Source organism: Pelobates fuscus, chromosome 13 (assembly GCF_036172605.1).
Source record: "Pelobates fuscus isolate aPelFus1 chromosome 13, aPelFus1.pri, whole genome shotgun sequence".
Classification (NCBI taxonomy): domain Eukaryota; kingdom Metazoa; phylum Chordata; class Amphibia; order Anura; family Pelobatidae; genus Pelobates; species Pelobates fuscus.
Window position 1 is genome coordinate 34495421 of NC_086329.1, and position 22266 is coordinate 34517686.

A 22266-nucleotide genomic window follows, 5' to 3' on the forward strand; every position below is an offset into this window, starting at 1 on the left:
TGATGATCTTAAAGCATCTGAATGGGACCATAGATTGATTAGGAGAATTATATTTTAGTGTTTAAGGAAACAAAAAACATTATTGTATGTCCTATTTTGAGAGCTTTTACAGTGCAATATAATTTCTCAAGAAGATATGTCGGAATAATACACTGACTGTTTACTTGGGAAGCAAAATATATTTTAGCAATGAAACAATTGTTTTCAAAGCCCAATAAATATCTCCAGTGCTTGCATGGAACTGGGAAGGACTAAGAAAAAGCATAGTACATATCTGGGCAACAATACACATGCCCAAGAGTTTCAGTCCAACAAGAGCCAAATATCTTCTTCATCCTAGCATAGAACAGCCTGGCCGAATGTTCTACGAACACCTAATTGAAATACATTCACAGTTCGTATTCCGGGGTGAAAAGCCCTAGAGGACCAAACAGTCTATTTTCTTCTTTTGAATACTGTCATATTGTAAAAGGCCCTTTGTAATTTAAATTTACAGTACATTATAGACATTTAACATTACTTTTAAATGCAATGTAAACAGGTTTCAAGCTTTTTAGTACAATGCTTAGTGTAGTTTGCAGGATTACGGATATACATGGCCCCCTTCGAAATAAGAGAAGTGACACACAGAGGTCAACCTAGGTAACAAATGAAGGGTTGTTCCTGAGTTCATTTACATTTTTACCTAAACGTTCAGGGATCTAGCTTAAAAACATCCCAAAACCAAGAAAATTTAGCTTGTTTTAGTCTCTTAGATGACGTTCCACTGCATGATACTCATATCCTTTCCACCAATAGAGATGAGGTGACTGTCTTCGTAAAGAAAGCTTACATTAGTTACGTGGCTGCTGTGTCCACCATAAGCGTGACCAGATGCCTGGAAAGAGAAATATATATATTAATACTTTAGACTACATATAGATACACTATAAATATGAGTAGCATCTGGTAAATATTTTGAGGGTGTAAAATTTAAAACCGACCTCGGCCAGATGATGAGACAGATTTAACCCAATATCTGTAGATATAGGAGCTTTGCCTGGTTTGATTTAAATAGTATTTGATTAGAGACAAAAACATAATTTGATCCCTAAATTAGATCAAAATGTGCGTTGTTGCCAGTTTGCACAGACTGCTGCTATATATAACTAATGGTCTAACAACAGGCTGCAGTCCACTAGGTTATTATATTGAAGACCACCCTTTGGCTCTTTCGTATCTTTTATCTAAACTGCCCCAAAGTTCCAATAAGGTTGAAAACTGTAAGGGAATACAAGGATAAGCCACCAAGGTTCCTACAGACAGTGGCTGGGAAAAACAATGATTCTGGGAGACAAGATCAGCTAGTTAATGTTTTTGAATTAATAAGCAGCTATGGACACACACAGGAAAAAAAAAAGACCCTAAAATAGTTAATGTTCCTTAATGCAGGGGAAATAAAATCCAGCTGCCCAAGTTGATGGGGTTACATTATGCCGCTCTCACTTATCTTCTGTGGCTCTCCAACAATATAGTTTTGGTTAAAAAAAAACAACCTAAAAACGCAGAGTTTAAAACCGTGTCCAATGTTAAGGGTTTCTGTAGAAATGAAGTCTGAAACACAATGCCTGTCTGTGCTCATTTGCATGTCAAGTTGGGAATTCTGGGACAATTGTGGAAACATGATTTCTTGAGTTTTTAGGACCAAGAAAGACCCCTCAAAGTCCATCTTGAGATATGCAGGTGATGATTAACATTTAGTTTTGTATTTGCAATGTGGGGAATTGTATCCTGTTTTACCTCACCACAATCTTTTTGGCACCCCTCAATAAACCAACATTTCAGACAAGCGTTTGGACATTAAAACTGTAAATCTGGCCTTGGAATGAGCATAAACAAAGTAGGAAAGTAATCAACAACCATTATCTTCAGCTGCTGTGAAACTACATTTCCCATTACTCTTTGCAAGCCTACATATATTAACCGAAACACACTCTGGGTGATCTAGTTTACGACAGCTTGGAAGCTATTTGGTGGCCAATTTTTGAGCAAGTCGGTAGATCATCCTCTTTATAAGTTGTCAGAAACAGATACTCAAAGACATGAAGGAAAAAGCTAAAATTATGGCAACAGAAATAAAAATTTCAACCTCCCCTCATAGCATACCCGGAACTGGGAGCATGGATATGAAAACAGGTGAACTTTGCCAAAATCATCACCAGTGGAAAGAAGTTTCTTATCATTCGACCTACAGATTGCATTGAGGTCGGTTCCATCTGATCCTTCGGGCCACACACCTGTATAAAAATATATATTTGATGTAGTGATGGGTAGTGTTGTAGAATCATATATATTTTTTTTCTTACAGTTTTATACATTGAGCTACATTTGTCAAAACTGCAATTGCGAACAAAGGGCTAAATTTGGAGCATCAGCAGAAGCATTCTGTTTCCATGGAGATGGTGATACTGCTCTCTCTCTATGCACACACACACACACACACACACATACATACACATATATATATATATATATATACATATACATACATACATACACACACACACACACACACACACACACACACACACACACACACACACACACAAATATACATACATACAGATGGCACTTGTTCTTTTACCCGTGTACCTGTTATAGCTTGTAGTTTTGCAGCAAGAAATTGACAAATGACAACAACCAACAATTTGAGATATAAAAAGGAGGGTCCGTGACTGATATCCTTAATGGTTGCTATGAGTGGACACCAGAGGGACCTTCCGTGGAAGGTCTCTTCTGCTCCCCCTATTTCTCAATTCATTGGCATTCGGTGTCTGCCGAGGACTTTAGCCAAAGATGAGAGAGAAAAAAAATTACAAAAATTTAAGTAGGTTTTTCTCCCACTCTATACATTGGAATGCAAAACTGCTAGCATAATGTATATGTAGAATAAACTCTTTTAAAAAAGCTAAAGTAGTATATTTGATGACAGTTTCCCCTTAAAATCAAACCAGTATGCCCGTCTTTGGGTTTATTTTCCATGCAAATCATATTTGGGAAATGCACGATCTCAAAGAACTCACCAAACACCTGGAAACCAAGTGGGCAAGTGTAGGTCGCCCACTCAAGATCCCTTGTTGTTTCAACACTTACGACCTGCTTACAAGCAGTAGGAATCCCTGAAAAGAAAAAATAACTCACATTTCTAAAATATTTTGTCAGAGATTATTAGGGTAAATTATACATCGAAAGAATGTTATTTAAACCCCACCTTTAACTGCAGAGATCAGATTTCTTAGTTTGTTCTAACTTTGTCTTTCTTTTCACTCCATACCATCTTATATTACTTTAGGTATATTTATAATACCTTATGTAGACGCCTTTCAAAACCATTCTGGCCAGTGGTCAGGGCAGATATTAGGCTGCATAACATCTTACTCTACCACATACAATTACTAACTGGACATTCTATATAAAGACACGACGGTCAAACAAATTGCAGATTTTTTTACATCACATATTTTTTGGTGCTGATGTACAATGGGAATTGAATAAGTGTGATATAAGATTTGACAATCAACTACAAACAAATCCTTATTTGGTCATTTAGAAGTCCACATCTCAGGTCAAGATTCCAGTTAAACAGATCAACTCTCATCGCTGCAGGACCCTGGGTGGCATCTCCATTATGACCATGTCCCCTTTAGTGAGGAGACACTACATTGTAGGAACACAATAATAATAGATCAAATTATATCTGATATTTGTGAGCAATGGAATCACTAGAACCAACTGACTGTGCCATGGGATTCTTCTCGAAAAGCTTGGAAGCCCACTTTAACCAGTTATCTTAAGTCTGATAAGCATTATTGCATTCCTTGTCTTCTTCATTACGGTTTTAAGGGGATATACTGCAGAAGACCAGGGTTAGCGAATCTAGGCTAATTCCAAGTATGTACATATGACTTGAAGTCATTAATAAACATTAAAGGCGTCTATGGTGAACATGATTACATCTTACTTATTTAAGAAGGACTAAACGTGGACCTCAAGCTGTTGGACTATATTTGATATAATTCTATAGAATAGAAAGGAAGTTTGGGGACTTTAATTCAATAGCAGAATGGGGATCAATGCCATGAAGACACCTTGATTTAGAACACACATTAAATGAAAAGGACCACAAGCATCATGTTAATTACAAAGTATGCCACTCTGTGCATTGTTTTGCATAAGCCAAAAAAAAAGTGCAGATCAAAAAAGGAAGTTGATGAAACCAGAAAATAAATCACTTACAATACAAGATTTCGTAGTCTCCAGAATTAGACATCAAATACTGTGAATTCACAGACCAATCCAAATGAGTAATGAAACTGGAGTGCCCCTAAAGGAGAAATAGAAATCCATTGTAATGCCTAAACACATTCACATTCCTTAGCAATGCTCCAAAATTGTACGTGTGTTGTCTTAGGATACAGAGCCTATTGAATGGCATGGATAGCACTCCTAATTCATGACCTACACTTGGAAATCTATATTGTACAGGCAACTATTGACCAGTGGGAGAAATCTGACCAGTGAGTGATGTGGGACAAGATTTAATTTTTTTTTGCAAAATCAGTAAACTGATTTTTCAAATATGGGCAACAACTTAATATTTTTCAATAAAGCTTTTCAAATATTTTTTTTTCAAAACTTTAAAATATCAAAAATGTGGGGGGCGTAGCCAGCGCCCATGCGAGACGGTCGCATCCTCAGCGAGCTCCGAGCCGCTGCCCGATTGAACGGCGGATATACAGACCCGCTGAGCACAAACACAGCCAAGCCGAGCTCCACTGGGTCCAGAGAACATGGGGCGCCGCTCCAAAAAGCAGCGGACAGATCTGGGGACCGGCTGCCGAGATATAGAAAGCCTATTCAGACAGCCGCAGCACCCCGTGCAGTCCAAGATGGCGCCGACCGTGGCCTACTCCACGGCTTCGTCGGAAGCTGAGAGCACACAGGAGGATGATTTCCCTGCCACAATACCAGCCACACTGCCTACACAATCACGGTATGTGGGACTTGGGGATGCTGCTCCCTCGACTAAGGCAGACATTAAAGCCTTATTGCAGGACCTTAAAGCCATGTTTCAAGCCGACATAGCAGTAGTGAGAGAGGACGTCGCTACACTGACAGGCCGTTTCCAGGCAGTGGAAGGGGAGCTGGGAGGTACACATTTGGCACAATCAGCCACAGACGCTGCACTCCATACCATGCAAAAGAAATGTTGTGAAATGAGCCAGCGACTAGCATGTCTAGAAGACAGGGCTAAAGCCCGCAATATAAGGATAAGAGGCATACCCGAATCCATCTCACCAGAGGAACTGCCTCACTACATACGGCGAATGATGGCCACATTGCTAACACCTAAGCAAGTCAAGCAAGCTGCAACTGACAGAGGCCACCGATTGCCCAAGGCAGCCAAGGCACCCCCAGAGGCCCCAAGGGACGTGCTCCTGCAATTTCAAAGGGACTCTGACAAGATAGCAGTCCTGGAAACCACAAGAGTATCCCCCTCACTGTCTTTTGAGGGCATGCAGCTGTCCTTTTACAAGGACCTTTCAAGAGCAACCATGCAATGGAGGCAATCACTCCGCTCCACCACAAAGCTTCTGAGAGAGACTGAAATCCCGTACAGATGGGGCCCACACCACCTAGTGGCAGAGAAAAACGGCAAGAAGTTCCCACTCTCGCAACTCCAAGACGCACCTGCCTTCCTTCAAGCATTGGGAGTCTCGGCGGGAACCCTACCTACACGGGACAGAAGAATACGGGCAGTAGAGGAAATCCCTCCATTTGTCCCAAGACGTGCACTGGCGGGGTCGGCGGATCCACCAGCTTGACACCGTCTGAACTATTTGTTTTCTTCATGTCATAATTGACAGTTATAGAATTTATAAAAGTTTTATTTGTTTATTAAGATCTGTTATTATTTCTCTGGCTCCGTAGGCAAACTTGCTAAGCCGTAGCAACACCAAAAATATCCCCCCTACATTCTTACCCCTACTAATGCCACATATGCTGCGCTTATATCAGCCTTGGTTTAAGCGCTTTGGTGCACACGTAGCGCAACATAGATCCTCAGGATGCAACCCGACAACATATAGCGCAGTAAACGCAGAGGATGTAATGTCATCATTTACAGTTATTTTTATCTCTTCTATTTTTACAAGTTGTCATGTCGCATATACCTGAATGTTAGGTGGCTACGCATTAATGATTGCTGCTGTAATCTGTAACCTGCTTCAAACCTGTTCCAACTGCTAACGGTACTGCAATGCAATCTAAACTATGTACATATGTGATGTGAACAAAAATAAAAAAAAATTAAAAACATTTATAAAAAAATTACAAAAAAAAATATAAAAAATGTATCAATATACATAAAAAAAATCTATTGATATATATATATATATATATATATATACACACACATCATAATACATTTTTCAAAATATTAAATCATTTTAAGAAAGCTAATCCAAAAATATTAAAATAGTAAATCAACGCCATGATTGCCGAACACAATTAACATAAAAAGTGGTGAGTGGATTATTGTACAGCACTACGGAATCTGATGGCGCTATATAACTAATAAAATAATAATAAAATATTAAAATAGTGTGTTTATTTAGTTTAGAAATGTTATCTGATAAAACGTGTTTTGAAGTTATCATATGATTCATTTTGCAGAGACTCAAATGTTCTGCATTTTAAAGTAACATGTCATGAACGCAAGACTTGGCCATTTTATCACCCGTAATAGCCCTGATATATATATGCTTAAAGGGAAATTATAGGCTAGGAATAGCAAATTGTATTCCTAGCCTATAGTGCCCCCTTGTTTGCACCCTCTCCTTCCAATCCTCCCACCCTTCTGGTAGACAGCCACTAAAGGTGGAGTTAATCATGCAAGGTAATTATTGCCGTTGATCAATAACTGCAAAAATTACCGTTGCAGGGTTAAACGAACAGGGACAGGGCACCCAGACCACTTCAATGAGCTGAAGTGGTCTAAGTGCCTATAGTGTCCCTTTAACAGGATTATGTACATATGTACATTTTATGCAAGGATTTAACAAACCTTTTACATAAGATAAGTACATTATAAAACACATCACTGCAAATAAGTCACTTACTGAGCATTTTCCAATTCGACTGTATTTTCTTCCATTGTCATTAACAGCATAAATATAGATGTAGTTGTCATGGGAACCGATAGCAAGAAAATTTCCATCTAATGAGGGAATGGTAAGGACATCATTGCAATGAATCAGCAATAAAAAAAAAAAAATGAAAAATAAAAATATCCATCCAATTTCTCAGCAAAAACATATCAAGGCATTCTATTTTGATGAATATAAATGATTCATCCACTAATTGCTGCTTTCTACACAGCAGATCCGCAAACAAACCAACGCTAAAGCATAAACACTGTAGACAAGAGATAGAAATGCTAACGCACATCTGTTGTTTTTTGCAATTTCAAGCGCATCATAAAAAGCTGTAATTTTAAAACGATCTAATACAGGGGTGCCCAAATGGTAGATCCCCACATGTTGTAGAACTACAACTACCACAATGCTTTGCATGCCTTTAGAATGTAGTTTTAAACCATCTGGGGATCTACCCTTTGGGCATCTAGTTGATTCAGATTTGTGTTTTTCAACACAATGAGCTGGATTGCGAAAGGCCAGAAAGTGCATTTATTATTGGACAAAAATACTACATATGTCGCTATCTGCACTCAGGCCTTAAATTCTGGGTTATTCCTTTGAGGTATCACTAATAAACTGATATATATTTTTCTTTGCTGGTTCACAAACGTTTTTGTTATAGGCAAAGCCTGGTTATTTAAACCTGAGTTATGGAGTTTGGTTTTCCTTTCAAAACTGGACACGATTTAGTAAATACCTTCTACTGAATTTTTGAGTCTCGCGCATTTTATATAAGTAGACTACAGAGATGATTAATGTAGAGTTTATTTTAGGTGACACATCCCTTTAAACCTCATGTAATTAGCTTCTGTGCAGCCAAGGATAAAATGCCCATAAGCGTTGGATCCTTTTGTATAAAAAAACAACAAGACAAGCATGGCAGACGCCAACCCTTCAGAGGTGTCAGAACTGTGATGTCCATTGAAGTGATCTGTTAGAAACAATGCGGCCTTTATAAAAACAAGTCTCAATATGAACTAGAAAATGCTGGACAAAAACTGCAAATGGAAAATGTCAAACAACATCACTACTTCATTATTTTTAGTCACTCAATCCGAGAGAAGAGACACGGTTTAATAAAACACTTAAGATAAAAAAAAAAAAGTATATATACCTGGCGAATAACACATGACAGATAATTGTTCATTTCCATCCGTATGTACGGTGACTAAATCCTTTGTCTCTGTGTCTAAAACAAACCACCTGGATTGGGGAGAAATAAACAATAAAGAGGACAAATATCAAGCATAACAGTCAACACAGCACTTTATTATAAGTAAACAAATAAAACCATGCAATGATTCAAAAGAACAAAGGCAAGGTTATATATTCTCAACACTACTAAGCTGGCTTTAATTAAGCACCCAGTAATATTTGAAACCGATTATGATTGGAATTGTGGAGCTTGCAGCATTTCATGATAATGGCCATTTCAAATGAAAAACATCCTTTAAGACGACAAAAATTTTCCTGTAATTTTCATTTTCACATTTTTATTGCAGTTCATAATAAAGCCAAGATTGAAGATAAGGATCGCTGTAGAAAATGCTCACTTTTACAGTATTTATTTACTAAAGAGAGAACTACAGTAGGCAGAAAACTGAAGATTGTCAATTTGGCAATATTCTCCAACTTGGTACACATCATGGTACAGGGCCGCCATCATGAGAGGACAATGCAGATGAGGCGAATTGGGTGGCCCATGCACTTAGGGCCAGCCGGTGGGCATATATTTTCAGGGGCCTGGTCAGCTCTTTAGCCCTTTAATAGCACAAGCGCGGAGTTAGCTGGGAGGACGTGACCAGCCATCACTTCCTGACAGCTCTGACGTGTTTAAAGGGGCCCGGCCGTGCTATTAAAGGGCCGAAGAGCTGACCAGGCCTCTTTAAACACGTCAGAGGCTGTCAGAGCTGGGAGGAAGTGATGGCTGGTCACGTCCTCCCAGCTAACTTTGCACGGAAGGGAGGAGGCAGAGCAGAGGCTGTGAAGAGGGGGAGCCAAACCAGCTCCCATCAGCCCCAGTCACCAACTTGCATATAAAAAGGTAAGAAACAGAAGGGTGGCTGAAGAATGAGCTGCTTGTGTTTGTGTCAGTGTGTATGTCTGTGTGTATGTAGGTGTGTGTCTGTATGTATGTATGTATGCATCATTCTATATGTATGTATGTCTATGTATGTATGTGTATGTCTGTGTCAGTATGTGTGCATCTGTGTGTCTGTAGATCAGTGTGTGTGTGTGTGTGTGTGTGTGTGTGTATCTGTGTCCTTTTGTGTCAGCATATCTGTGTTTGTGTCTGTGTGTATTCTGTTTCAATGTTTATGAGTGTCTGTGTATCTGTGGAAGTGTATACAAACACCAACATTCACACACATACTCCACAGAAAAACATGCTTATATTCAAACACAAATTGTGTGTGTGTATACACACACACACACACACACACACAGGGCCGGACTGGGAAAAAAATTTGGCCTGGGCATTTTTTTATCACAGCGGCCCACTAAGAAGGGGGCGGGGCAGAGAGAGTGTGTTTTGTCATCATTAATGACAAACACGCCCCCTCTTAAAGTGAGCATGTTGGTTCAATGCTCTTCCAGGGTAGACCATGCGCAGAGCTCTGCTGAAGAGCTCTAGCATGAGAAAAAAGCCCTGTATTTGTTCTGCACAGCGCAAGCAAATTTAACAACATGCTTGCACTGTGTTTCCTTGCAACTTGTCTCTGGTGTCTCTATAAATGGATACCAGGAGACAAAAATGCCAGTTAAGAGTATTGTGCATGTGTTTGGAGCCTGCCATTGTGTGTGTGCAGAGTGAGCTGATTGTGGTGTGGTATTGTGTTATAAGGTCGGTTTTAGTCGTGTTGTGTTTGTGGTGTAATGTAATGCACATGTGGCATGGGGCTGTAGAGAATGTTTGTATAGAGGATGTAGCAAGAGCGTGCATACAGACTATAGTGTGTGTGTGTGTATATATATAAATATGTTTGGAAGTATTGTGTGTGTGTGTGTGAGGGTGCTGTGTGATGTGTGTGTGTGAGGGTGCTGTGTGATGTGTGTGTGAGGGTGCTGTGTGATGTGTGTGTGAGGGTGCTGTGTGATGTGTGTGTGAGGGTGCTGTGTGATGTGTGTGTGAGGGTGCTGTGTGATGTGTGTGATGTGTGTGTGAGGGTGCTGTGTGATGTGTGTGATGTGTGTGTGAGGGTGCTGTGTGATGTGTGTGTGAGGGTGCTGTGTGATGTGTGTGTGAGGGTGCTGTGTGATGTGTGTGTGAGGGTGCTGTGTGATGTGTGTGTGAGGGTGCTGTGTGATGTGTGTGTGAGGGTGCTGTGTGATGTGTGTGTGAGGGTGCTGTGTGATGTGTGTGTGAGGGTGCTGTGTGATGTGTGTGTGAGGGTGCTGTGTGATGTGTGTGTGAGGGTGCTGTGTGATGTGTGTGTGAGGGTGCTGTGTGATGTGTGTGTGAGGGTGCTGTGTGATGTGTGTGTGAGGGTGCTGTGTGATGTGTGTGTGAGGGTGCTGTGTGATGTGTGTGTGAGGGTGCTGTGTGATGTGTGTGTGAGGGTGCTGTGTGATGTGTGTGTGAGGGTGCTGTGTGATGTGTGTGTGAGGGTGCTGTGTGATGTGTGTGATGTGTGTGTGAGGGTGCTGTGTGATGTGTGTGATGTGTGTGTGAGGGTGCTGTGTGATGTGTGTGTGAGGGTGCTGTGTGATGTGTGTGTGAGGGTGCTGTGTGATGTGTGTGTGAGGGTGCTGTGTGATGTGTGTGTGAGGGTGCTGTGTGATGTGTGTGTGAGGGTGCTGTGTGATGTGTGTGTGAGGGTGCTGTGTGATGTGTGTGTGAGGGTGCTGTGTGATGTGTGTGTGAGGGTGCTGTGTGATGTGTGTGTGAGGGTGCTGTGTGATGTGTGTGTGAGGGTGCTGTGTGATGTGTGTGTGAGGGTGCTGTGTGATGTGTGTGTGAGGGTGCTGTGTGATGTGTGTGTGAGGGTGCTGTGTGATGTGTGTGTGAGGGTGCTGTGTGATGTGTGTGTGAGGGTGCTGTGTGATGTGTGTGTGAGGGTGCTGTGTGATGTGTGTGTGAGGGTGCTGTGTGATGTGTGTGAGGGTGCTGTGAGTGATTTGTGTGTGAGGGTGCTGTGAGTGATTTGTGTGTGAGGGTGCTGTGGGTGATTTGTGTGTGTGGGTGCTGTGTATGATGTATGTGGGTGCTGTGTATGATGTGTGTGAGAGTGCCGAGTGTGAGAGTGCCGAGTGTGAGAGTGCCGAGTGTGAGAGTGCCGAGTGTGAGAGTGCCGAGTGTGATGTGTATGAGAGTGCCGAGTGTGATGTGTATGAGAGTGCGGAGTGTGAAAGTGCTGTGGATGATGGGTGTGAGAGTGGTGTGTGTGAGAGTGGTGTGTGTGAGAGTGCCGAGTGTGAGAGTGCCGAGTGTGAGAGTGCCGAGTGTGAGAGTGCCGAGTGTGAGAGTGCCGAGTGTGAGAGTGCCGAGTGTGATGTGTATGAGAGTGCCGAGTGTGATGTGTATGAGAGTGCCGAGTGTGATGTGTATGAGAGTGCGGAGTGTGAAAGTGCTGTGGATGATGGGTGTGAGAGTGGTGTGTGTGAGAGTGCTGAGTGTGAGAGTGCTGAGTGTGAGAGTGCTGAGTGTGAGAGTGCTGAGTGTGAGAGTGCTGAGTGTGAGAGTGCTGAGTGTGAGAGTGCTGAGTGTGAGAGTGCTGAGTGTGAGAGTGCTGAGTGTGAGAGTGCTGAGTGTGAGAGTGCTGAGTGTGAGAGTGCTGAGTGTGAGAGTGCGGAGTGTGAGAGTGCGGAGTGTGAAAGTGCGGAGTGTGAAAGTGCTGTGGATGATGGGTGTGAGAGTGCGGAGTGTGAAAGTGGTGTGTGTGAGAGTGGTGTGTGTGAGAGTGGTGTGTGTGAGAGTGGTGTGTGTGAGAGTGGTGTGTGTGAGAGTGGTGTGTGTGAGAGTGCTGTGTGTGAGAGTGCTGTGTGTGAGAGTGCTGTGTGTGAGAGTGCTGTGTGTGAGAGTGCTGTGTGTGAGAGTGCTGTGTGTGAGAGTGCTGTGTGTGAGAGTGCTGTGTGTGAGAGTGCTGTGTGTGAGTGCTGTGTGTGAGAGTGCTGTGTGTGAGAGTGCTGTGTGTGAGAGTGCTGTGGATGATGGGTGTGAGAGTGCTGTGTATACCTGTTAGAAGGGATTGTGTGTGTTTGGGGGGGTAGAACAAAAAAAAGTAGGCATTATGTCCCACCCTCCCTTCTTACCTTTTAGCCTGGGAGGGGGGGGACCGGCATGGTGGTATCTGGGAGGGGGTTCAGGCACTATCCCTGGTGGCCCAGTGGGTGAGTGAACTCTAGCCTGCGGGCTAGAGTTCACTCTCGAGAGATCCGGTCGTTGCCATGGCAACGCTCCAGATCTCGCGAGAGGAACCCGGCGGAGCTGCAAGATAGAGCTCCGCCGGGTCCTCTCCTGGCTCCCTCCCTCTCTCCCCGCTGGCAGCCGGAATATTCTCTATGTGGGCCGGTGAGGGAGATCCTTGATCTCCCCACCGGCCCATCATTGAAAACAGCGGGGCCGGCGCTCGGATAGTGCCGGCCCTGCATAGACCGGAAGGGGAGATCCTGTGATCTCCCTGCCGGCCTCGGCCTCACGGCCATCGCGGCCCACCGGGCATTTGCTCGGTGTGCCCGATGGCCAGTCCGGGCCTGCACACACACACACACACACACAGTGCATCCACTACACACGAACATGCACTAACACACAACATGTATCCACTTTATACACACTGCATCCACAAAACACACACTGCATTCTTGTGGGTGGACATGGAGGCGGGCCCTGTGGGGTCAAAATTTCTCATGGTGGGCCTGGCTTGGTGCATTATGTTGCTAGGATAGGATCTGCCAAGAACGGGGTACACTGACGTGGCAGGCTTGTGTAATATAGGATCATATACTGTAACTAAACCCTCATTATTCTTGCCTAAGTTGAGCGTTTCTATAAAAACTATTAAATTCTGTGAGCTTTGAAATTGCAGTTTAGTAAATAAGTGAGTGCACTGGATCTTGGTATGAATTGGCCCCAGCAGCAACATTATAATGAATGCATGTTAGGCGTGTACAGCCCTCTTGGTTTTATATTAATATAAATAAAATTTTCTTTCAAAAACTCACCTTCCTGTGAGTGTCCCTATTGCAACAACAGATCCACTTGGATGGAATCCAGAAGACTGGGCTGGATCCTAAAAACAAACATTTAAACCCAAATTTAATCCACCATTCTATCTCACAACATACCCAAATTATCTTTCCTATTAATTCTCCATTTATTTGTGATCCAGATTTAGCATCAGAAAATGGATGGTGTAACATGGCGGATAGTCACTAGATCAACAGTAAAGTTACATAAATGTCAGCAAGTCTGGAACAACGAGTCCCTAGGACTGAAAACCTTGAAGGCTGCAGATTCTCAGTCATTAGATCAAGGGTAAGGCAACCTTCTTCACTCCAGATTTTGTGGACTACATCTCCCATAAAGCTCTCGCAGCCACAATGCAGGGAAAGCATCAGGTGAGATGTAGTCCACGACATCTGGAGTGTCAGAGGTGGCCTATGCCTATTCCTGCATTAGATAGCCGCCTTGTTGCAAAATTGATGTGAACCAGGGCATGGGGACATTGTGAAGGATATGGGGAGGACAGGTAAGGGAAAACTGGCTGGTGATAAACACTAGAACTCTGATAGTCAAATAAACAAAAATGGACACAAAACAGAAAAACTAAATCTTATAATAGATGATGACCAAACAAATCATTAATCACTTATTATTCATCACTAATCCATCACCATTATATTCATCACAATAGCATCATGCCGAGAAGGTTATGGGGGTAGAAGAATCATTTTGGATACTATATTTGGAAATTGGAATATCCTAACAGATAATAGGATTGTATCCCAAGATATTTTTGTTGCAGCCCATATAACGCTTTGTAACTAGCTACTCTTAGTTGATCAAACATCTGAATGAAAAGCTGGACTACGCAAGCCTTTAGAACCATCTAACAATCTACAGAATGATGGAATTGTTTGGAAATATTTTGTGGACATTCAAATCTACAAATTCTCCATCAAATTTTCAACTTAAAATTTCCCATTACAACAAAGCAACTGATTGATTCTGTTGAAACTCCTCATTTAGGTCTACATGCCCCACAGATAAGATTTCCAGCATCAAAAGTGGTTCCATTTTGTTTCATTAACAATCCACCTGCCTCAATGCAAGGCAAGTCTTTTAGCTATACACTGCATTTTACTTAAGGCTCAGAGTTCTATAGAGATAAACAAATCAGTTGACTAGCATTCCACAGAAGAGCCTTGCACTACTCTACCCCAATGCTGCTGGATACATAGGAGCAAACAAAGCATGTGAACTGCAATAATGGCATTGCAGGAGGTACCTTTCGACCTTGATAAAAACCATTTATTTTAATTAAGAATAAGGAGGTTGGAGCACCAGTTTGGAATCCCCAGATCAGCTGTGATGTTCCAGAAACTAGTGAGACAATGTAATGATGAGCATTGGGATTAATACTTGGACATACATCAATGATCTTGCTCCAGATTGGACGATGACTGGTGGAATCCCATAATGTAATCTGCCGGTCGTGGCCACAAGTTAGAAACTGAGGTTTTAATGAATGTGCAGCAAGACCCCACAGTTCATCTGTATGACCCTACAGAAACAAGAAATACAATTTTTTTTTTTGCAACATGACTTTAAGATATCTACATTAGAGAAGAAGAATGTTAAATAATAAAGATTTGCAACATCCTCTGCCATTAGTTTTTGATGCTCAAACATATATGTATTATACTTAGACATTGTGATAACAGTTAAACGGACACTATAGTCACCAAACAACTTTAGCTTAATGAAGCAGTTTGGGTGTATAGATCATGCCCCTGTAGTTTTACTGCTCAATTCACTGCCATTTAGAAGTTAAATCACTTTTGTTTCTGTTTATGCAGTCTTAGCCACACCTCCCCTGGCTGTGACACAACCTGAATGAAAACAAATTTTCAATCCGATGTAACCAACTTTAAAAGTTTTTATCTCCTGATTTGCAAATTGAACTTTAATTACATACAAGAGGCTCCTTCTGGGTTTAGCAAGCTATTAACAGAGCAAGAGATGAGAAATTCTATATTAAACAGAATTTAAAATAAAGGAAGTGTAAACATTAGCTGACTCTTTACAGGAAGTGTTTAGGAAGGCTGTGCAAGTCACATGCAGCGAGAGGTGTCTAGGGTTGTATAAACAAAGTGATTTAACGCCTAAATGGCCAAGAATTGAGGAGTGAGACTGCAGGGGCATGATCTATACAGCAAATCATGATCATTAAGCTAAAGTTGTTCTGTAGACTATAGTGTCCCTTTAACAAATCTATTTACACCTTTTGATTTGTTTTAATAAAAATGATTGAAACATTTTCAGCTAATCTGAACTTCCTTCAGATGGATAGAGCATCCATTCATCATTTTCTGTACAGAGGCATGCTGGGAGCCAATCAGATCAACCATGCATCTTATTGGCTACTGAAATAGAATGTTTTATTTTTTTTCAAACTGGTTTAAAGCATGGTAATAGATTTTCAAGATAACCACTAACTCTGCACTATAAAACTGTCCGCTCCTGAAGTTATAATGTAAAAAACGATAAATGATTGTTGATGGAAAAAATATTGTTTAGGAACATGGTTTTAAACAAACTATGTTAAACAATGTACCTACCTTCATTACAACTGATAACGCTGAAATACATTTTAATTGATATTACCTTAAATAAGGTTTCCACCACTCCCAACCCCCATGATTGGTTGGGGCAACGATTTTAACACCGTAGTGATACTAATTAAAATATATGTCAATCATGTCTATAGCATAAATATTTCTCTATGATTGGTAGACCAAAAATGTTTAAAGACTAATTTAAATGTACAGTATATACTTTGTGATATAAAATTGGTGGATTTGATGCCATGCCTAATTATAAAAAATGATACAAACACATGGATGTATATAAAGCACATTAATCCGACTACCAGTTTCATCCACATACCTGGGTTATTGTGTGGAAGTCTCCGGATAAAGTGCCCTGAAGTACAAAGTTTCTGGTAGTACCAATCAACACCACATCACCTTTCCCTTCTGCTACTGTTCGTATGGGGCCAAACTGCTCCGGAATCTTAAAAAACAACGACAACAACAAAAATGATATAACTAGCAAAGTACAAGGTAAAGCAAGCAAGAATTATTAACTTAAGAAATGGCTGTTGAAAACATTTTGCATTTACAAGTGAAACTTGCATCCATTAAATCCGGCCTTTATCACCATCGAAGGACGTAAATTTACAAATACCTATTTTTCAATTAGTAAAAGTAGTTAAAGTGGAGCTATTACTTTTTCTAATATCATGTTTTCTTATATTTAAAAATTTTAATATTTGTGAGGTGTATGTGACAAAGATTAAATGTAGAAATCCACATCTCTTTATTCTGAGTACCTCCATGTTAGCACCTAGTTAGTCATGGTTCTAAGCTCATGGTTCTAAGCTCAGTTTACACCTAGCAGTCAGCCTTGAGTAAGGAAACTGAGAAGAGAAACAAAATGAAACAATGTTTCTATTTTTTCTCTTCATTTGCAATGTGTGCCCTGGCTGTGCCTTGTCTGAACTGGCTTATGATGTCATTTACTAGATTTAGAGAATAGAGCAACTCATGAAAAACGGTTAATACAGGTTTTGGTGATTTCTGATTTTCCATGTTTTACGCCAGAAATTACAGTTCCCCCTTAAATAAGTGCAAATAAAAACCATATGCTATTTTCTTTAAAAGTACATAAAATAGGTTTGGTAAGGCCCATCCTGTTCTGAAACGCAGTAAGAGCAATATTAAATCAATCAAGCTCACATACATAGTCCAATAATTTCGCTTTATTTCACACCATTCATTTTGTTCCACAACATTCCTTTTACAAACGCCCTTTGGATAACACAGAGTGCAGGGAGTTTTAACTACACAAATACAAATTAATGTATAGCACTTTAGGGGCCTCTGGGGTAAAGTACACTTCCTTAATGCAACATTAGTTCCCCAAGAACTGCATTAAGTTAATTTCACCTACTCAGATAGGAAACTGCACAATTATAAAGTCTCTGAAATAATCAGAACATTAACCAATTTAAAGCAGTATATTATATCATGCCTGCATCATTCATTTTAGTAGATACGGCACTTTTAGCATCATAATTATGATCAGGTTATCTGTCCCTTGTGCCTAGAACAAAATTTCTATATTATAATTTCCATTATTATTTTTAATATAGAGTTTTATTAACTGTATTTTTCAATCTAAATGACACTGAAATATTACAAACTATGAAAATAGAAAAATGAATAAGAAATATAGCAAGTCAATGTAAAATGGACAAATGAAAAGAAGATAAGTTATATTTAAAAAAAAAAAAAAAAAAAAAAAAAAGAAGAAGAAGAGAGCTCTTTGGTTTCCTTGCTAATCTAGATTAGCATTACACTAATGCAAGATACTTTTTCTTAGCTATTTAGGACGGGCAATAAAGTATAAATACCAACTCTACACAGTCTGTAATCTTTTTTTCCCCGTGTTTATGACTGTGGGCGAAAGAAAGACTAATTAAGGAGTGAGTATATTTTTAGCTGACCGTGTCTATCTAGCTTCTCCCAAGGAAGTTTAGCCTCTATTTTGGGAACCCCAGTACGTAGCCTCAACAAGACGCCCCGATATACAGCAATAATCTTTTGGGTGGCAGTTTCCAGATATGCCTGTTAAGGCAGAAATATGGATTTGTGCTTCAAAATTACGAATGAATTATGAATTTATCACCTGGGTTAGGTAGAAGATTCATTTTTATTTATTTATTCCTCATAGCTTTTTGTTTCTTCCAACATATATTAGTAGTTTCTATCCTTTAAAAAAACAAAAACCTATATATTATAAAAAAAATATTAATCTGGAATAATATATATATATATTTGTGTTTGGAATTTAATACGTAAGGGATAGTATCTGTGAGCAAAGTTGGTTGTGGTGTGCCGAAACCACTGTACGAGTGAGCCTGTAAATAAAAGAGGGCCCACCAAGGAGAATGTAGTTATAACAATCAGCTGAACGGCAGAGGTGAGTAGGGGCTGGGAGTTTAAGTAGGGGACTTACTCCTCCCACAAATTCAGGCCTAATGGTCTTTCTACTTGTGCTCTGAATTTAATACGTAAGGGATAGTATCTGTGAGCAAAGTTGGCTGTGGTGTGCCGAAACCAACGTACGAGTGGGCCTGTAAATAAAAGAGGGCAAAAGAAAATACACACTTTATTGCATTTTACAAGACCAAGTAACTGAAAGCTTGGCGAAGCTCTTACTCCAGTTGTGGAATATATGCATTATATATGGAGGATTTCCATCGCCCCAGTCTCTTGATGATGTGAACCGGTGTGTTTGTGCTAGAGGCTGCTGAGGCGGCTCCTATGCGGAAGGAGTGCATATATGTGTATATATAAAAATACAAATAACCCCTGCACTCCAACATACAAAAAACGAACAGAACAGTTCCTTTTGTGTCCTGATGAAAGCTCCCTAGAAGAGCTGAAACGTCGATTCTGATTTAATAATGGAGAAGTAAACTTTGAAAATCCTTGAGTGCCGTTATTTTTCTTTTCATATATATATATGAAAATATATATATAAGCAAACCAGTAACCAACCTCATGCTGAAGAGTTGCATTAACAACGAAACAGCTGTCCATGAGTGGTTCACTGGTTTTGCATCTTATCCTAAATTGTGTTCCAAGCAGTTGTATACTGCAAACACAAATTAATAGGAATCCATGTTTAAAATGGAATGAGGCAAAAATGTGATTCTTTGTTAAACTAATTTGCATATGCCCACCCAGAATCCTTTGCGGTTGTAACATCACTGCAGATTTGGGATTCCTGTGGGAAAAGCAAGTCTTATGGCTTGACTGGTGTGCAGATTTTTGTTTAGCATTGTATAGACTCGTGAATTCACTAAATCATTCCAGGAGGATAAAGTCTAAAATTCATCTAATTCCCAGGAGGAGTTGTATTTGTACTCCTACTGACCCTTTCTAAATATCAACACTAAAGAGAGGCAATCTAAAGTTTTGGGAAGGAAATTGCCTACGCTAGAAAGGTTGTTGTGAATTTATTCTCATCCCAAAGCTTTCAGGCGATTCTGGACTTCTGCATTCTGAACAAGAACTTTTTTTGTCCAAAAATAAAATTAAAATAAAAATGGAATCCCTAAGCACTATGACAAAAGCTACATATCCCTTGGACTGGCTAGCATCAACATGTTTGAAAGAGGAGTATTTGCATATCTTTACTGACAGATCAACAAAAATAATTTTCTGTTTGTAATGCTGAACATTACCATTTCCAGGTTTACCGTTTGGTCTGAACCTCCTCAAAAGTCCTTTTGCCTTGTAATCGGATCTTTGGCTCCTCCATGGGATACGCATTTGGTGCTTAAAGCACTTACAGGACCATCATTTGAACCACTCAAGGAAGCTTTGGATTTTCATTTGCCCCTAAATCTTTCACTCTTGTGGCCATACATTTTGGAATAAGTATCAGAACTTCAGGCACTAGCTACCAACAAGCCTTATACCATCTTTTATCCAAAGATGGTACTCTTACAGACAGTCACAGGACAACAAGAACACTCTAATGTTAAAAATTTGGTATTTTCAAGTCAGAGTAGCTCCTTTTTTAGTTTAGATTTTGGAATTCAGTGCTCGAGAGAGAAGCATTACAAACTACATTTAGATCTAATACAACTTGTTAAAAAATAACTGGATGGTTTTAAAAAGCTTAAGTCAACACTTCATCATTTTCCAATATTAGTTTAATCTGTGTGAAGTTCTCGAATCGGATAATTCTATTTAAAAGTTATTTCCATTTAAGGATTTTGTATTTAAAACAGTGACCATAGATTCAAGTTGTACCTCTGTTTTATTAAGTTTTTGATAATTCCCATCCCAGGAAATGAGTTTCCGGTCTTTTCCTCCAGATACCAGTGTCCCGTCTCTCTGCATACATAGTGCAAAAATACCCCCGTCATGGGCACTTTGGGTTGCATGACTTATTCTATTGGTTCCTAGAAAACCACAACATAAGATGAGTTGTTACACACATAACCATAAATTAGCATCTCACAATGTGCTGTACTTAGAAAATTGTGTTTTAGAAATTAAGGGGCAGTTGAGATAAGGTCATGGTTATTATAATGGTTTTGGTTCAATGAGCCTATGGAGGGCACTTTGTATCAAACCATTTAAAGGACACTATAGGCAATCTTTTCAACTCACTGCATTGGTTATAGTGCTGATAGTCCACTGGCTCTGCCTGTCCATTCAGTGTTTTCAAGCAGTTTAACATTAAATAAGGGTCAGTGACCTCCCACAGCCTGGTACTACTGGAGATGTGGCTAAGTCAGAGATTACACAGTTCCTTCTAGCCATACCAATTCATACCAGCAATATGTGCTAAAAGCAGTCAAACAATCTCAGTCAATCACAGCCCATTGCTGCATAAGATAATGCTTCCTCATTACCCTTAGAAACACAGAGGTGGTCAGCTGCTGGGGACTCTCATTAAGCATGAAAACAGTAAAAATGTTTTAACATTTATTGTAAGGACTGTGTCAGGGGACTTCAGACACTATAACAACTTCAATGAGATTAAAGCAACTACCGTGCCTATAGTGTCCCTTTAAATGATCTGACAATAAGCAAGGATCTTCTGGTGTCTAATACAGGCTCTTTTCTGTAACTTAGATTCTACATTATCCTAGGATTTGCCTTTATTCTGTTCTCACCAACACATTATATGCTATGGAAGATCGTGCATTTGTGGTCAACTAAAAACATTTTTTTGTAAATATTCTGTAGTTATCCTTTTTTTTTTTTTTTTTTTTTTTTTTACCTTTTCCCCAAACCAGGAGGTTTCCACTAGAGTCCCCGGTAATTGTATCCCCATTTTCTGAAAACGTCACACAAAGCACAAACTTTGGTTTTTCTTGTTTCTAAAATAACCAACAAGATAAAAAATGCACGTCAAACAAACAAGGTACATGTGTGCAAACAAATTCAGTAGATGGCGTTTATAAGGAAAGAACAATTGTGTTTTAAATAAAAAAAAAAAAAAAGGAACAAAAATTTAACATATTTACTATTAACATCATTATAAAAAATACCCCCCTGATTCAGACGACATTCCACTGCTGTTTTGTATTCAGGGAAGATAAACCCTTTCTTTTCTTGAAATTAGAAATCAAATTGAGATTTTTTTTATTTGTTTGGATCAACAGCAGCAATGGAGTATGCGTGAAGGTTGACATGATTGACCAGACTTTATTCCGCAAAACAAAGTTACATTGTTATCGATAACATGCTTGTTATGCTTGAATATACCACTGGTGGGCAGTATTCACTTAACACAAATATAGTCCTCATCATACTACTATTTGTGATAAGAGTAAAGTAGAATCTAAAGTACCAAGCAAGATTTTAAAGGGGTGATGTGAATGAACTAACATTTCAATAGTAGGTAGCAGTCGCTATACACAAAATGTAATAAAAAAAGAATAATAATTTGCTAGTTAAAACTTGTTAGAAGGTTGTAATCTGTACCTCAAATAGTCCTTGCTTCTTGATTAGAGCATTCCCTTCTAACGTCCAGAAGTAAAGATGAGATTTCCCGCACGTTACGATGATATTTGTATCTGTTGGATGGAAGTCGGCTCCAAACACTGCCTCGTTGGAACACTGAAAATGAAAATAGATGGCTTTAGTGACTAGACACAAAAAAAAAACACTAAAAAAAAAAAACACAACATCCAAAAACAAAAACAAAAAAATTAAAACAGCCCATAAAACAACCAAAAAGCAAACAAACAGAAGTCAATTGACAAAGCACCTA

General features: G+C 39.8%; 1 protein-coding gene across 7 annotated transcripts in view; it reads right to left on the reverse strand.

The window, feature by feature from the left end:
- Positions 1–464: 464 nt before the first annotated feature.
- Positions 465–22266, reverse strand: part of EML1 (EMAP like 1) — a 149599-nt gene continuing 127797 nt past the window's right edge. For all 7 annotated transcript variants that reach the window (XM_063439771.1, XM_063439770.1, XM_063439768.1 and 4 more), the window contains 12 exons: positions 21978–22112; positions 21271–21370; positions 20292–20443; positions 16351–16476; positions 14834–14965; positions 13404–13471; positions 8353–8441; positions 7161–7258; positions 4276–4363; positions 3063–3158; positions 2146–2276; positions 465–877 (listed from right to left, as the gene is read on the reverse strand). In XM_063439771.1, coding sequence (XP_063295841.1) covers positions 752–877; positions 2146–2276; positions 3063–3158; positions 4276–4363; positions 7161–7258; positions 8353–8441; positions 13404–13471; positions 14834–14965; positions 16351–16476; positions 20292–20443; positions 21271–21370; positions 21978–22112 — 1341 coding nt within the window. In that variant the 3' untranslated portion in view covers positions 465–751. The remainder of the gene's footprint in view (positions 878–2145; positions 2277–3062; positions 3159–4275; positions 4364–7160; positions 7259–8352; positions 8442–13403; positions 13472–14833; positions 14966–16350; positions 16477–20291; positions 20444–21270; positions 21371–21977; positions 22113–22266) is intronic.